We start from the raw sequence: 17024 nt of genomic DNA, 5'->3' as shown, positions 1-17024 counted from the left end.
ATGGGTTGAGCTAAAAAACAAAAAAGGGGCAATCACACTACTAGGAGTGTACTATAGACCCCCAAACAGTCAGAGGGAGATAGAAGAGCAAATGTGTAGGCAAATTTCTGAGAAGTGCAAAAACATTAGGGCAGTAATAATAGGGGATTTCAACTATCCTAATATTAACTGGGATGCAATCAGTGCAAAAGGTATAGAGGGCGCAGAATTCTTAAATTGCATTCAGAAGAACCTTTTTAGCCAGTACGTAGCAAGCCCAACAAGAGGGGGGGACAGTTTTGGACTTAGTTTTAGGGAATGAAGCTGGGCAGGTGGATGGGGTATCAGTGTGAGAGCATTTTGAAGAACCTTTTTAGCCAGTACGTAGCAAGCCCAACAAGAGGGGGGGACAGTTTTGGACTTAGTTTTAGGGAATGAAGCTGGGCAGGTGGATGGGGTATCAGTGGGAGAGCATTTTGCTGGCAGTGATCATAATTCAGTTAGATTTAGCATAGTGATGGAAAAGGACAAAGATAGAACAGGAGTAAAAGTTCTCAATTGGGGAAAAGCCAAATTTTACTAAGCTGAGAAGTGATTTAGCAAAAGTGGACTGGAAACAGCTACTTGAAGGTAAATTAGAGCAGTGAGAGGCATTCAAGGGAGAGATTGTGAGGGTTCAGAACAAACATGTCCCCACAAAGGAAAAGTGGGACTGCCAAATCAAGAGCCCCCTAGATGACAGAGAACATACAGGGTAGGATACAGCAAAAAAGGGAAGCTTACGTCAGATACCAAGAGCTCAATAGTGCAGAAAGCCTAGAGGAGTATAGAAGTGCAGGGGGGAAAGCAAAGAGAGGGAGTGAAAAAACATTGTCAAGTAAAATCAAGGAAAACCCAAAGATGTTTTATAAATACATTAAGAGCAAGAAAATAACTGAGGAAAGAACAGGGCTTACTAGAGACCAAAGAGATAACCTGTGTGTGGAGGCGGAAGATGTGGATACGGTTCTAAATGAATACTTTGCGTCAGTCTTCACAAAAGAGAGGGATGATGCAGACATTGTAGTTAAGGAGGAGGAGTGTGAAATATTGGATAGGATAAACATAGTGAGAAGGGAAGTATTAAAGGGTTTAGCATCTTTGAAAGTAGATAAATCGCAGGCCCAGATGAAATGTATCCCAGGCTGTTAAGAGAAGCAAGGGAGGAAATAGCAGAGGCTCTGACCATCATTTTCCAATCCTCCCTGGCTACAGGCGTGATGCCAGAGGACTAGAGGACTGCTAACGCTGTACCGTTGTTTAAAAAGAGAGAAAGGGATAGACCGAGTAATTATAGGCCAGTCAGCCTAACCTCGGTGGTAGGCAAATTATTGGAATCGATTCTGAGGGACAACATAAATCGTCATTTAGAAAGGCACGGGTTAATCAGCATGGATTTGTTAAGGGATGGTCGTGTCTGACTAACTTGATTGAATTTTTTGAGGAGGTAACAAGGAGGATCGATTAGGGTAATGCATTTGATGCAGTGTACATGGATTTTAGCAAGGCTTTTGACAAGGTCTCACATGGCAAAAAAGAAAAAGCCCATGGGATCCAAGGGAAAGTGGCTAGTTGGATCCAAAATTAGCTCAGTGACAGGAAGCAAAGGGTAATGGTTGACGGGTATTTTTGCGACTGGAAGGCTGTTTCCATTGGGGTCCCACAAGGCTCAGTACTAGGTCCCTTGCTGTTTGTGGCATATATTAGTGATTTGGACTTGAATGTAGGGGGCTTGATCAAGAAGTTTGCTGATGATACAAAAATTGGCCATGTGGTTGATAGTGAGGAAGGAAGCTGTAGACTGCAGGAAGATATCAATGGACTGGTCAGGTGGGCAGAAAAGTGGCAAATGGAATTCAATCCAGAGAAGTGTGAGGTAATGCATTTGGGGAGGACAAACAAGGCAAGGGAATACACAATAAATGGGAGGATACTGAGAGGTGTAGAGGAACAAAGGGACCTTGGAGTGCATGTCCATAGATCCCTGAAGGTAGCAGGACAGGTAGATAATGTGGTTAAAAAGGCATATGGGATACTTTCCTTTATTAGCCAAGGCATAGAATATAAGAGCAAGGAGGTTATGCTAGAATTATATAAAACTTAGGTTAGGCCACAGCTTGAGTACTGCTTACAGTTCTGGTCACTTTATTACAGGAAAGATGTGATTGCACTAGAGAGGGTAATTTACAAGGAATTTACTGGAGAATTTTAGCTATGAGAAAAGATCGGATAGGCCGGGGTTGTTTTCTTTGGAACAAAGGAGGCTGAGAGGCAATTTAATTGAGGTATATAAAATTATGAGGGGCCTAGATAGAGTGGATAGGGAGGACCTATGTCCCTTAGCAGAGGGGTCAGTGACCAGGGGACATAGATTTAAAGTAATTGGTAGAAGGATAAGAGAGAAGCTAAGGAGAATTTTTTTCACCCAGAGGGTGGTGGGTGTCTGGAACTCACTGCCTGAAAGGGTGGTAGAGGCAGAAACCCTCAACTCATTTAAGAAGTACTTGGATATGCACCTGAAGTGCCGTAAGCTACAGGGCTACAGACCAAGTGCTGGAAAGTGGGATTAAGCTGGATAGCTCTTTTTCGGCCAGCATGGACATGATGGGCCAAATGGCCTCCTTCTGTGCCGTAACTTTCTATGATTCTATGAACAACTGGGGCTGTTGATAGGGTTGTCTTGACAGAGACTGTCATCTTTCTCAACCTCACTATCCTTTTTCTATTCTCCTCCCATCCCAAAATAAAAGTAAAATCTGTAGTAACTCAAATAAATATTGCAGCCTTAAGGTTGCAAAGGGTTTTTTGCTGTATTTTTAAAAAATCATAGTTTCTTCAAAGTGAAAAAAATATAACAGATTAATTATCTCTTGATGCTCCTGAGGACTAGCTGCCAAATTTTTGGAACTTCACCAGTTGGACTTGTGTTGCTGCTGCAATTTGGTTCTTACTGTCCTCACATGATGCTCCATCCAGAGTCAGGAATCCCTTATGTTCATTCCCCTCCCTGCCGAAATAAGATTGGCAAAATCTCTGGGAGCACAGATATGTCATTTCTCAAGCCTCTTTTATTCTCCCATTCCACCAGAACCATCACATTTGCCTGTGCCTCTTTTCCATGTCCTACCCAGTTGTATTATGTTCAAGTTTTATTTGTTAAAGGAAGTAGATTGGGAATCATCGGGGGTGGATAATATATTAAAAACTGGCATGATAGGGGATGCCATAGTCAGGAGAATATATGGCTTTTGTCGCCATAACTGACATTCCTAAACCCAGGTGCCAGGGTAAGGGATAAAACAAAGTGGGTACAAAAGATTTTGAAGAGGGAAAGGACTGGGGATTCACATTGGAACCAAAGGCATTGGAAGAAATAGAATTGAGGTCCTGCAAAGGGAGTTTCAAGAATCAGGTTGAAGAACAGGACTGCAAGAGTAGCAACCTCAGCATAACTCCTTGTGCCGTGTGCTAGTCAGTATAGAAAGTGCAAGGTAAGGGTGCAAATGCGTGGCTGGAGAAATAGTGTAGGAGGGGCGTAATCAGATTACTGGGGCCAGTTCTGAGGAAGGAGTTGCCTGTACAGGATGGACAAGCTTCACCTGAATAGGCGAAACAGTTTTTCCCCAACTACTCAATCAAATCAAAACATAATTTTGAACACCTCTATCAAATCTCCTCTTAACCTTCTCTGCTCTAAGGACAGCAATCCCAGCTTCTCCAGTCTCTCCACATAACTGAAGTCCCTCATCCCTGGTACCATTCTGGTAAATATCCTCTGCACCCTAAACAAGGCCTTGACATCCTTCCTAAAGTGCGGTACCCAGAATCAGACACAATACTCTAGCTGAGGTCTGATCAGTGATTTATAAAGGTTTGTCATAACTTCCTTGCTTTTGTATTCTGTGCCTCTATTTATAAAGTCAAGGATCCCGTATGCTTTAACGGCCTTCTCAACTTGTCCTGCCACCTTCAAAGATTTGTGTATGTGAACCCCCAGGTCTCTCTGTGCCTGCAACCACTTTAAAATTGTACCATTTAATTTATATTGCCTCTCCTTATTTTTCCTTCCAAAATGCATCATTTCACATTTCTCTACATTAAATTTCATCTGCCATTTCCCCCCCAATTTCACCAGTTTATGTCCTCCTGAAGTCTGCTACTATCCTCCTGACACTGTTTACTACATTTCCAAGCTTTGTGTCACCTGCAAACTTATGCCCCCTATATCCAAGTCCAGGTCATTGGTGTGTATCAAAAAGTGATCCCAATAGCGATCCCTGGGGGACACCACTGTTTACTTCCCTCAAGTCTGATAAGCAACTGTTCACCACTACTCTCTGCTTTCTGTCTATAGGACAACTTCATATCCACGGTGCCACTGCCCCTTGAATCCCATGGGCTTCAATCTTGCTAACAAGTGGCACTTTATCAAATGCTTTCTGAAAGTCCATATACACAACATCAGCTGCATGACCTTCATCAACCTGCTCTGTGATTTCATTGCAGAACGCCATCAAGGATGGTATGTTGCTAGGGTCAAGGACGTCACGGAGCGGCGACAGGGCGTTCTGGAGGGGGAGGGTGAACAGCCAGTAGTCGTGGTCCATCTCGGTACCAACGACATAGGTAAAAAAAGGGATGAGGTCCTGCAAGGTGAATTTAAGGAGTTAGGAGATAAATTAAAAAGCAGGACTTCAAAGATAGTGATCTCAGGATTACTACCGGTGCCACGTGCTAGTGAGTATAGGAACAGGAGAATAGACAGGATGAATGCGTGGCTGCAGGGATGGTGTAGGAGGGAGGGATTTAGATTCCTGGGACATTGGGACTGGTTCTGGGGAAGGTGGGACCTGTACAAGCGGGACGGGTTACACCCGAGCAGGACCGGGACAAATGTCCTCGCGGGGGTGTTTGCTAGTGCTGTTGGGGAAGGTTTAAACTAGAGTGGCAGGGGGATGGGAACCTGAGCGGGGAGTCAGAAGGGAATAAAGTTGAGAGCAGCAAGAGAGGGGAAGACCCAGGGGAAATCTACAATACAAATTGTACAAACAGTTGTTCAAGAAAAAGTGAAAGGGAAAAGCATAGAGCAGCGGAAAGAAAGTGTACTTTAGGTACGAAAGATAAAATGAAAACTAGAAGGCGTAAGGCGATTAACCCAGCATCAAAGCTGTGGCAGGGGGTTGGGAACCTGAGCAGGGAGACAGAGGAAAGCGTATCAGGAAGGGACAGAAGGTATGGAGTAAAAGGTAAAGTGTTAAAAAAGGAAAAAGCAGGAACTAAGTGTCACAAAACAAGTGTCAGATAAAGTTCTTTATCTGAATGCACGTAGCATTCGTAACAAAATGGACGAGTTAACGGCACAAATAACGACGTATGGGTATGATCTTGTGGCCATTACAGAAACATGGCTGCAGGGTGACAACAACTGGGAATTAAATATGCCAGGGTATTTACAATCAGGAAGGACAGGCAGGAAGGAAGGGGAGGTGGGGTGGCTATGTTAATAAGGGAAGGAATCACTGTAATACAGAGAAAATATATTGGGATAAAGGATCAGGATAATGAAACAGTTTGGGTGGAGATAAGGAATAATAAGGGGCAAAAAACACTTGTGGGCGTAGTATATAGGCCTCCTAATAGTTGCAACTCTGCTGGAAGAAGTATTAATCAGGAAATAGTCGGGGCATGTAATAAGGGAACAGCTATAATTATGGGGGATTTTAACTATCATATTAACTGGACAAATTAAATTGGGCAGGGTAGCCTTGAGGAAGAGTTTATTGAGTGTATTAGGGATGGATTTCTTGAGCAGTATGTAACTGAACCTACAAGGGGGCAAGCAACCTTGGACCTGGTCCTGTGTAATGAGCCAGGATTAATTAATAATGTCCGAGTTAAGGATCCCCTTGGAATGAGTGACCATAACATGGTTACATTCCATATCCAATTAGAGGGTGAGAAGGTTGGTTCTCAAACAAGCGTACTGAGCTTGAATAAAGGAGACTATGATGGTATGAGAGCGGAATTGATTAAAGTGGACTGGGAAAATAGTTTAAAGGGTAAGACGGTACATGAACAGTGATGTTCATTTAAGGAGTTATTTTACAACTTTCAAAAAAAATATATTCCACTGAGGAAAAAAGGGTGTAAAAGAAATGACAGCCATCCGTGGCTAAGTAAAGAAATTAAGGATAGTATCCGACTAAAAACAAGGACATATAAGGTAGCCAAACTTAGTGGGAGGATAGAAGATTGGGAAGTCTTCAAAAGACAGCAAAAAGTAACAAAAGGATTGATTAAGAAAGGGAAGATAGATTATGAAAATAAATTAGCAAAAAATATAAAAACAGATAACAAGAGTTTCTACAGTTATATAAAAAGAAAAAGGGTGGCTAAGGCAAACGTAGGTCCTTTAGAGGATGAGACCGGGAAATTAATGGTGGGAAACATGGAGATGGCAAAAATGCTGAACAAATATTTTGTTTCAGTCTTTACAGTAGAGGACACGAAGAATATCCCAACACTGGACAAACAGGGGGCTCTTGGGGGGGAAGAGCTAAATACGATTAAAATCACTAAGGAATTGGTACTCAGTAAATTAATGGGACTCAAGGCGGATAAATCCCCTGGACCTGATGGCTTACATCCCAGGGTCTTGAGGGAAGTGGCAGTAGGGATTGTGGATGCTTTGGTAATAATTTTCCAAAATTCTCTGGACTCGGCAAAGGTCCCGGCAGATTGGAAAACTGCTAATGTAACACCCTTATTTAAAAAGGCTGGCAGAAGGCTGGAAATTATAGACCAGTTAGCCTAACATCTGTAGTGGGTAAAATTTTGGAGTCTATTATTAAGGAGACAGTAGCGGAACATTTGGATAAACATAATTTAATAGGACAAAGTCAGCATGGCTTTACGAAGGGGAAGTCATGTCTGACAAATTTGCTTGAGTTCTTTGAGGACATAACATACAGGGTGGATAAAGGGGAACCAGTGGACGTCGTGTATTTGGACTTCCAGAAGGCATTCGACAAGGTGCCACATAAAAGATTATTGCTCAAGATAAAGAATCACTGGATTGGGGGTAATATTCTGGCATGGGTGGAGGATTGGTTATCTAACAGGAAGCAGAGAGTTGGGATAAATGGTACATTCTCGGACTGGCAACCAGTAGCCAGTGGTGTTCCGCAGGGGTCGGTGCTGGGTCCCCAACTCTTCACAATCCATATTAATGATTTGGAGGAGGGGACCGAGTGTAAAATATCAAAGTTTGCAGATGATACAAAGATGGGAGGGAAAGTAGAGAGTGAGGAGGACATAAAAAACCTACAAGGGGATATAGACAGGCTGGGTGAGTGGGCGGAGATTTGGCAGATGCAATACAATATTGGAAAATGAGAGGTTATGCACTTTGGCAGGAAAAATCAGAGAGCAAGTTATTATCTTAATGGCGAGAAACTGGAAAGTACTGCAGTACAAAGGGATCTGGGGGTCCTAGTGCAAGAAAATCAAAAAGTTAGTTTGCAGGTGCAGCAGGTGATCAAGAAGGCCAACGGAATGTTGGCTTTTATTGCTAGGGGGATAGAATATAAAAACAGGGAGGTATTGCTGCAGTTATATAAGGTATTGGTGAGACCGCACCTGGAATACTGCATACAGTTTTGGTGTCCACACTTAAGAAAAGACATACTTGCTCTCGAGGCAGTACAAAGAAGGTTCACTCGGTTAATCCCGGGGATGAGGGGGTGGACATATGAGGAGGGGGTGGACATATGAGGAGAGGTTGAGTAGATTGGGACTCTACTCATTGAAGTTCAGAAGAATGAGAGGCGATCTTATTGAAACATATAAGATTGTGAAGGGGCTTGATCGGGTGGATGCGGTAAGGATGTTCCCAAGGATGGGTGAAACTAGAACTAGGGGGCATAATCTTAGAATAAGGGGCTGCTCTTTCAAAACTGAGATGAGGAGAAACTTCTTCACTCAGAGGGTAGTTGGTCTGTGGAATTTGCTGCCCCAGGAAGCTGTGGAAACTACATCATTATATAAATTTAAAACAGAAATCGACAGTTTCCTAGAAGTAAAGGGAATTAGGGGTTACGGGGAGCGGGCAGGAAATTGGACATGAATTTAGATTTGAGGTTAGGATCAGATCAGCCATGATCTTATTGAATGGCGGAGCAGGCTCGAGGGGCCGATTGGCCTACTCCTGCTCCTATTTCTTATGTTCTTAAGTTGTCAGACACGATTTGCCTTTAACAAATCCATTTTGGTGGTCATTTATTAACCCATGTTCTTCCAAATGACAATTAATTTTGTCCTGGATTATGATCTCTAGAAGTAAATAAGGAGAAACTGTTTCCAGTGACAGAAGGGTCGGTAACCAGAGGACACAGATTTAAGGTATTTGACAAAAGAACCAAAGGCGAGATGAGGCAAAATTTTATATGCAGCGAGTTGTGATCTGGAAGGTGCTGCCTGAAAGGGTGATGGAAGCAGATTCAATAATAATTTTCAAAAGGGAACTGGATAATTACTTGAAGAGGAAAAATTTGCAGGGCTAAGGGGAAGAGCAGAGGAGTGCGACTTAACTGATAGCTCTTTCAAAAGAGCTGGCACAAGCACAATGGACCGAATGGCCTCTTTCTGTGCTGTATCATTCTATGAATCTACGACTGAGAGAATAAGCAGCAAGGTTAGGAGGCATTTCTTTCGGCAGAGCTTCTTTTGGATCATCAAATACTTTGCCAAAGAAAGCAGTTGAAGCAGTGACCTTTGCATCTTTTAATGTTAAGAAACACAAAAGCAAGTTGTAAAGGAATCCTTAAGAAATAAAGGAACCTGTCAATTCAGAAATGATCTCAACTGCCTTGTGCAGTAAATAAAGGATAAAGGATAATTACAGAAACTTACCTGGACAGCATACAGAAGATGCATTCTATACACAGATATTACCTCCTGATGTCGTTGATTTGCTTCCTATAAATTAAATGATTACATTTCATTGATTGGAGCAGCTGTACTATACATTTGAAACACAATAATGGAATAGCATCTGAAATTAATTTCATGAAGGGACCTTAGCTCACAAAGATGTTCTTCCTAGATTGATAGAGATTTGTTAGGCAAGGGTATCAAGGGTTACAGAACCAAGGCAGGTAGATGGAGTTAAGATACAGATCAGCCATGATCTAATTGAATGGCAGAACAGGCTCAAGGGGCTGAATGGACTATTCCTGTTCCTAAGTTCCAAAAGGTGAAAAGGATAGTGCATTAACCCACTCTACCATGTCTCTAGTTGCACAAGAATTTTTCAAAGTCTACAGTGAATTAGCTCTTTAATGAGCTCTGCTTACCCTACACAAGATCTTATTTACTTGAAGCATGTATTATCACTGTATCTGGGGAATCAACAGTTTAGATGTTGTAAAGTACAGGCCTTTAAAACATCATAAATACCACTTGGGGGATTTATGTACTTACAGATAACTGGTGCTGTAAATGTTTCACTTGCTGCTGAAGAGTCTCAAGTTGCTGGTTTTGTCTTTTGAGAGTATTTGCAGTATAAGAAAGTTGGGAAAGACTGTTCAGTGCCTCCTTCAATTTGCTTACTTCCTTCGTCAGTTCATTGTTCTGTTTAAAACACCAAAATACAACAAGTTCAATTGGGGTGAAGGAGTAGATTCATTATGCAATAGGAAAAAAAAATCAAAAACATATTTGAGATAAAAGTCCCATAAGTACTAGGTAAGACTGCCTTAGTTCTAAAAGGCTTCACTGGAAAATGCCTCTGATCACAAGGGCAACAACTCCTGTTACATATGAACAGGAGTAGACCATTCAGCCCGTTGAGCCTTTTCCATAATTCAATTTGAATCCAGAGGGATTCAAAACGGTTTTATAACTATGTTAATAATAGAAGGAACCTCAAAGGACAGATGGACCCATTAAAAGATGAAATAAAAACAGAAAATGCTGAAAACACGCAGCAGGACAGGCAGCATCTGAGGAGAGAGAAACAGAGTTAACATTTCAGGTCGATGACCTTTTGACGACCTGAAATGTTAACTCTGTTTCTCTCTCCACAGATGTTGCCTGACCTGCTGAATGTTTCCAGCATTTTCTGTCTTTATTTAAGATTTCCAGAATCTGCAGTATTTTGCATTTGTTTTACCTATTAAAAGATAAGTTGAGGTAAAATTTTACATATGATTATCATATTATCAGGATATACAGCAAATATACTGAATGGATTCTTTACAGAAGTTTTCACAAATGAGGGATTATAGACTAATTCCACTTATTCTAAATTGGGCTAAACAATCTATAGCATGTAAACAATTTAGTCAAAAAATGTTGTGGAGAAATTATAAGGATTAAGTTTTTGGGCCAGATGGGCTACATCCAGAAAATTATGATGCTTTGATATTTTAAGATGTCCATAAATATTGGACTAGAGGTAAATGTGGTTGCAATATTCACAAATAAAGTAAGGCATGAACCTTTGATCACAGGCCAATTAGCCTGACATCCATAGTGAGACACGTGCTTGAGGATATTCTCTATGTTGCTATAAATAAGCCTTTAAAGAACACAGCTATCCTAGGGAGTAGTCAGCATGGTTTTAAAAGTAATAGGTCATTCTTACAAACCTACTAGAATTCTTTGAGGGAGTAACTAAGCTAGTGTATGAAGGCAATCCAGTAGATGTAGTTTATTTGGATTTTCAAAAGGGATTTGACATGCTCCTCCTGCAAGGATAGAAAGGAAGCTTAAGACTCATGGAACAGCTGACAAATTGTCTAAATGGACTGAAGTGACTTAGCAGCAAAGACAGAGGATGCTGATAAATGGAAAGTGCTCTGCCATGGAAGAGGTAACCAGTGGTGCTCCATAGGGACCGTTGCTATTTACAATATTTGTGAATGATGTAGTACAGGATGTCTGTAGCAGTATTATTAAATTTGCTGATGAGACACCGTTCTGTGGATAGGTGACAACTATTTTCAGAGAAACTTGGTTTGAGATATGGAAGATGGATTTTAATATGAATCAATGTAGGATAATGCACATAGAAAGAGGCAACAGTAAACATGTCTACGTGACAGGGCCTGCCGCTGTCACCATGAAGGCGTGGTTAGAGGTGGCTAAGGAGGACAGCAGCAGGAGTATAGTGTCCCATACCTGGATGCAGTGGAGGAAGCGGTTTAATGACCTAACCAAGTCAAGTGAGCACACCTGCAGATTCATCTACATCCTATAGTGCACTCCCCCCCCCGCTCACTCTGTCTTGTCAAGTGTACTCCATCATATCACTCCTCACAGCCACTTAAGTTTCAACAGTACCTATCATTCACTTTCTATACGCTTTCTCATGTCCCCATTTATCCATCCACCATTGCCACTCACCCCAATCCTTATGCAATGTGATGCTACCTCAGTCAGTTCATCAATTGTAAACACACATCCTCAAATGCATGCCAGTGTAACTCGTGGTGCATCTACCTGATAGTCACCGTCAATGAATGCACTGCATCCATCGGGTGAACACATGGTCTGTCGCTCCCCCTTGCAGCAGAAGCGAACACAAAATACAAGGGAGAGGGAGAGGACCGGAGGTCGCCCACCACAGACAGTACAGCTGACATCAGCAGATGAAGAGGCCGTGGAGATCAGTGGCATACCTGCGCCCATGACAATCAGAGATGGAGAGACTGGGACTGCGCAGCTGCATGGTGACAGCATTAAGTATCTCTGACCTACATCTCATACAAGACTAAGTCAGGTTGACATGATTTCAGCACCAAGTGAAACATGATCATCTTAATTATGCCAAGTAGCAACATTTTTACATTGCCATTACTGATTCATATCGGTCTCTTCTCTCCTCCAGGGCCATCATGTGAAGAACAGCTGCCCATGGATGTTTGGACGACGATTCTTCAGAGGAGCTGATTGCTTCTGAGGGTGCACCATCACAGGACACATTCTTACCAGGCACCCAGCACAGTTACTCGCACTTCCGTGGATCCTGTTATATAGTTAGGTGGGTTTTCATTTGGTGAGTTACAGTTCACAAGTGAGCACGAGCAGAGAGTGGTGGTAGGGACAGCTGTGGAGTGTTCACATCGGCAGGCTCACTCCTCTCCAAGCTCTGCTCAGCTGGACACAGATGCTGAATCCTGGGGGCCATCAATGAAAAGGAGAAGCATAGATGGACAACAGATTTGCGAGATACTGGCAGATGTGCCACGCACGCTGTCCACAATAGTAGAGAGGATGGAGGAGTCCAGCTCAAACATTTGTGGATTGATGTCGCAGACCATTGCGAGGATGTCTTCCACGGATAGAGTGATCTTCTCTGTGGAACTTCAATCGCGGCAATCTAGTCGGTCCATGCAGGTCCTAACCATGGCCGTGCAGACTATGGATGCTAACATGTCTGCCGCCTTAAACAGGATGACTGATACCTTAGCCGTGAACTTACAATGTGTCACTGATCTGCACCAAGATGCTCCCCCTCAGAGAGGTAGGAGTGATGTGCCACTGGCCTAGGAGAGGGGTGGTGGCGAAAGGGGACATGGAGGTGGGAAATCCACTCAAAGCGCTCCCCACCTCACCTGTTTGCCGCCACCGGCCCCCCAAACCAGTGCCCGACATGCTGCCTCATCTCTCGATGGCCGAGTCTGCCCTTGCATAGGTGCAGGTGGAGCAGTCTTTGGCAGAGCCCTCGTGGGCTCCAACACCCAGAGGTCATCAGCCAAGAGCATCTCAGCAGTCAGGGCAGGGATCTGAGCCGCCTGTCCCTTCCTCTGCTGAAGCCACAGGGGTTGCACCAAGTAGGTAGGAAAGGAAAAGCTTTGGAGTTCACCAATGATATGCACATGGATGTTTATGAAAATATTGTGTTATTAAGTTTCCTTTATCAGCTCACATAAAATGTATTCATTTGTACCATTTCCCCATGTTGCCCATTCTTGTGTGCCGAGTGACAACTCGCTTTTTCAGTTGGTCGGTGATGAATGTGAAAATCTGAATTGATGGGAACCAATTGGTGCATGTGCAATGGGTGGATGGTTGGTTACAGGACTGCTTTGTGTCAGTGAGGGGGGTGGGGGGGTGGGGGGTGGGGCGGGGGATGTGATAGTTACTTTGGTCCAGTGTGAGTGACTAACTTAACCTTTGAGCTATTAGCGCATCCTGAGCAGCAATGTGAGCAGCTGGTCTGGCGTTGGGTGCCTCATCTTCATCTTCCTCCTCTTCCACCTCTTCTCCATTGGGATCCTCATCAGATGATCAGTGATGAGCTGTGTTGTGTCGAAAGCAGCACACAACGATCATCCTAGAGGCTCTCAGTGATGAGTACTGAAGGGCGCCTCTAGACCTGTCCAGGCACCTGAAGCGCATCTTGAGTGTGCCGATGGCTTGCTGGATGACACATCTGGTTGTCATGTGACTGTCATCGAAGCACTCTTGGGGTTCATTGGTGGGGTTCCTCAGAGGTATGAGCCAGGTTTGAAGGGGGTATCCTTTGTCGCCTAGCAGGGTAGTTCCAGGTACAAACCGGTCAGGGATGTTGGACTGCCACAGAATGAAAGCATCCTGGCAGCTCCCAGGGAATCTGGCACAGACCTACATGAAACTTTTCTTTTGGTTGCACACCAGCTGAATACTGATGGAATGAATTCCCTTGAGGGTTGATCTGGTGGTGCCCAGATTACCATGTGTGAGCAAGCGGTGGCACCCTGTACCTGTGAAAAGTCGGCCAGAGATGCAAATCTGAGTGCCCACTCGCTCTGGCTATTGTCATCGCGGGGAAAGTTTACGTAACTCCCAGCTCTGGCAGACAATCCATCCGTCACCTGTCTTATGCATTTATGTGCAGCCGACTGGGAGACCCTCAATATGTCTCTGTTAGCGCTCTGGAAGGAACCAGAGGCAAACAAATTGAGGGCGGTGGTGACTTTCACAGGCACTGGTAACGCAAGGTCACCAGGCCCAGCAGGGAGCAGCTCTTCTTCTAGGAGGCTGCAGATGTCTGCGACCACCTGACGTGACAATCTCAGCCTCTGGAAGCACTGCTCTTCCAAGAAGCTGAGCCTCTGTCTGTGCAACCTGTTAGGTCGCTAGTGCTTCCTACAAACTCAACCCCTCCGCTGCTCCCCTTCAGCTCCCATCACAGCATGACTGTGCTGCTGTGGATGTTGATAGTCTTCCTCGCCTTAAGTCCAATCTAAAGCAGCCATGGCGCCACCCATTCTGATATTCTCTGTGTGAACACCTCCAAACCGTAAAAATAAATCTGTCACCACAAGAACACTCACCAAAGCATTTCCCAGAGGGAACTGAGAAAGCAGCTGTGAGCACTGAGCCTTTATTCATATTGGGACAACTGACCTTTAACCATCCCCATGAAGTGCCATTCAATCTCGCCTCCATTTTACTGCCGAGTTTCCCCGAGTCCTGGGAAACCCGTGCTGGAGGCATAAGTTTCAAATTGCTGCCAAAATCTCATGAAATGACCCTCATTAACATATTATAATCACTGACCCGCCCCTCCAGAACGGGTTACTTGGCCGCACCCAAACTCACCTTATTTTATGAAAGAAGTTTCTACATTTATTTAGTCTCAACAACAGAACAATAGTTATGGCATTATATCTGACACGTTCCAGCAATTAGCTTCCTAAGGTCAAAAGTAGACATTTTTTTGTGAAAAAAAATAATTACATTGCTCAAGAGGTTACAGCCATTGTACTGTTTAATTATTTGTCAATTACCTGAAGTATTCCAGCTGGAAAATCCACAGAGGCTGAAAATAAAGGGCTACGGGGAAAGGGCGGGGGAGTGGGACTAGCTGGATTGCTCTTGCATAGAGCCGGCGTGGACTCGATGGGCCGAATGGCCACCTTCCGTGCTGTAACCTTTCTGTGATTCTATGAAAAGGGCAGAATAGCAAAAATGAATGTAAAATCTTACCTTCTTGTCTTTATCTTCTTCTAGTTTTAAGGAATCTTTAATCCGCTTTTGCAATTCTTCAACAGCTTGCTGCATATCATGGCACCTGATGCGAATCCTCTTGATTTCTTGCTCCTTGACCACAAGCTGAGCCTGAGCAGTCTCCCGCTCACTTCTTGCTAATAGGTTGTCCTTCTTAGCCTGTGCAGCTTCTGCAGATATCTTTTCTTGTTCTTTCAATAAATCATTTATTTTAACAGTCAATCGATTTGACTCTGCTTCTAATGAAAGTTTTATCTTCTCACATTCTGATTTTGGAACCATCGCTTCTTGAACAGCAGCTTTCTCTGTAGCCAGATTTCCTTGCAATATGTTGAGCTCTATTTCTTTCTGCTCAAGTCCTTTCTCCATCTGGCGTACTCTGCCATCAAAAGTCTTTATAGTATTTTCAAGAGACACTATAATTTGGTTATGCTCAGAGAGAGATACAGAGGTCTGCTTTTGAAACTCAAGGTCCCTCTGTATCTTTGCATTGTCTTGCTCAGCTCCCTTAAGGTTCATCTCCATTTCTGAAAGTTTTTCTTTCAATTCATCTACTGACTCATTTAGAACTTGTACTAGTTGTTCATGTTGCTCTTTATGGATATAGTTTGAATTAACATGTTCAAATGCCGCTTCAGCCTTTTTATTCTTCAACTCTTCTAACTCACTTTGTGCTTCATTGTACCGCTGTGTCATTTCAGTTACTTGATTATTCAGCTCATCTATTGTTTTGTTCAGTGCTGCTAGCATCTCTTGGAAGTCATTTTCCTTTTCTTGAGTGCATGCCTGATAGTTCAGCTTTTCTTGTAGCTTTTTAATTTCCTCTTGTGCTTCCTTATACTTCTCAATTAGCAGCGCCTTCTCTTGATTGATGTTCTCAATAAGCAAGCTTTGAGAATTTTTGACGTCCTCACAATCTTCCTCAGACATATACTTGGACAAGATTTTATCTTTTATATCTAGGAGTTCCTCTATTTCTCTCAAGCTACTAGTAGCCTTCTCTTCATCTTCCAAAGCTCTTTTAAGTCTTTGCTTCAGTTCTTCTATTTCATCTTCATAGGACTGCGTCAGCTCTTCCAAATTTGGTAAAGACATGTGTTCTTCTCTGAAGCACAAATCTTCTTGTACCTGTGCCCGCAGACTTGAAAGTTCCTTCAGTGCCTCGTCATACTTGCTCTGGGTCTCTTGGAGCTTCTGTTCGAGACAATAACCATTCTCATTAATTTCTCTTAATGTCTGCATGTTTCCTTCAGAGAATTCAGCCAACAATTCCATTGCCAATGCATGCTGAGTTTCTTGCTCATGCAAATTTTTTACCTCTGTATTAGTGCTACTATTTTCAAAAATCTCTGCTTGTATTGAACCAGTTGAGATGTTTGAAGACATCTCTGCTCTCAGGTTTGTAATTTCAGCTTCAGCGTTTTTATACAATTCCTTTAGCTGGATGTAATCAGCTGTGAGAATACAATGGGAATCTGCTGAATTAAGATTTAGGTCAAATGATGTTTCTGGATTCTGTCTTGATTGCTCATCCTGTGGCAATATGCTTGTTACTTTGTCCTGCAATTCCTTTCCCTGTAATCAAATTCAAATTCACAATTAAACAGTAAGATACAAGATTTAAAAAGCCGACATTTTCATGAAAATTTCTTTGACAAGCCTTGTTTTGGGAAGGTGAAGTGCCACTTGCAATTTTTGCCTTTATTACACGCAAATGATATGTTGCCTTTTATTGCAATTTACAGCTTTGTACTAAGAGTTCGCAAATTTAAAAACACTTTTCATGAAATTGGTGTCTTTTTAAATAGAAGATTGTTAATGATCTCTACCAGTACGTCCCCCTGTCTGTAACAATAAGTACTGTACATATATAGCCACTGTTTTATCTCTTGTGGACTGGTTCCTGGAAGAAAAAATTAAAAACTAATTTTTCTTCCTGTAACAATCTCTGGTTCACTCTCACTATTTTGTTGTATCCTTCATCTTCTGTCTTCCACTTTATTCCCTTT

At 42.8% G+C, this 17024-nt stretch overlaps 1 protein-coding gene across 6 annotated transcripts in view; it reads right to left on the bottom strand.

The window, feature by feature from the left end:
* The window catches only part of rai14 (retinoic acid induced 14), a 280091-nt gene that overhangs the window by 5489 nt on the left and 257578 nt on the right, over positions 1-17024 (bottom strand). For 5 of the 6 annotated variants that reach the window (XM_067984243.1, XM_067984235.1, XM_067984252.1 and 2 more), the window contains 3 exons: positions 14995-16590; positions 9499-9648; positions 8929-8994 (listed from right to left, as the gene is read on the bottom strand). In XM_067984243.1, the coding sequence (XP_067840344.1) occupies positions 8929-8994; positions 9499-9648; positions 14995-16590 (1812 nt within the window). The remainder of the gene's footprint in view (positions 1-8928; positions 8995-9498; positions 9649-14994; positions 16591-17024) is intronic. The other variant, XM_067984260.1, reaches the window with a different exon arrangement.

The sequence above is a fragment of the Heptranchias perlo genome, chromosome 1, assembly GCF_035084215.1.
Source record: "Heptranchias perlo isolate sHepPer1 chromosome 1, sHepPer1.hap1, whole genome shotgun sequence".
NCBI classification, from domain to species: domain Eukaryota; kingdom Metazoa; phylum Chordata; class Chondrichthyes; order Hexanchiformes; family Hexanchidae; genus Heptranchias; species Heptranchias perlo.
The sequence above is the reverse complement of the archived record's forward strand: the minus strand, read 5'-3'. Positions and strand labels throughout refer to the sequence as shown.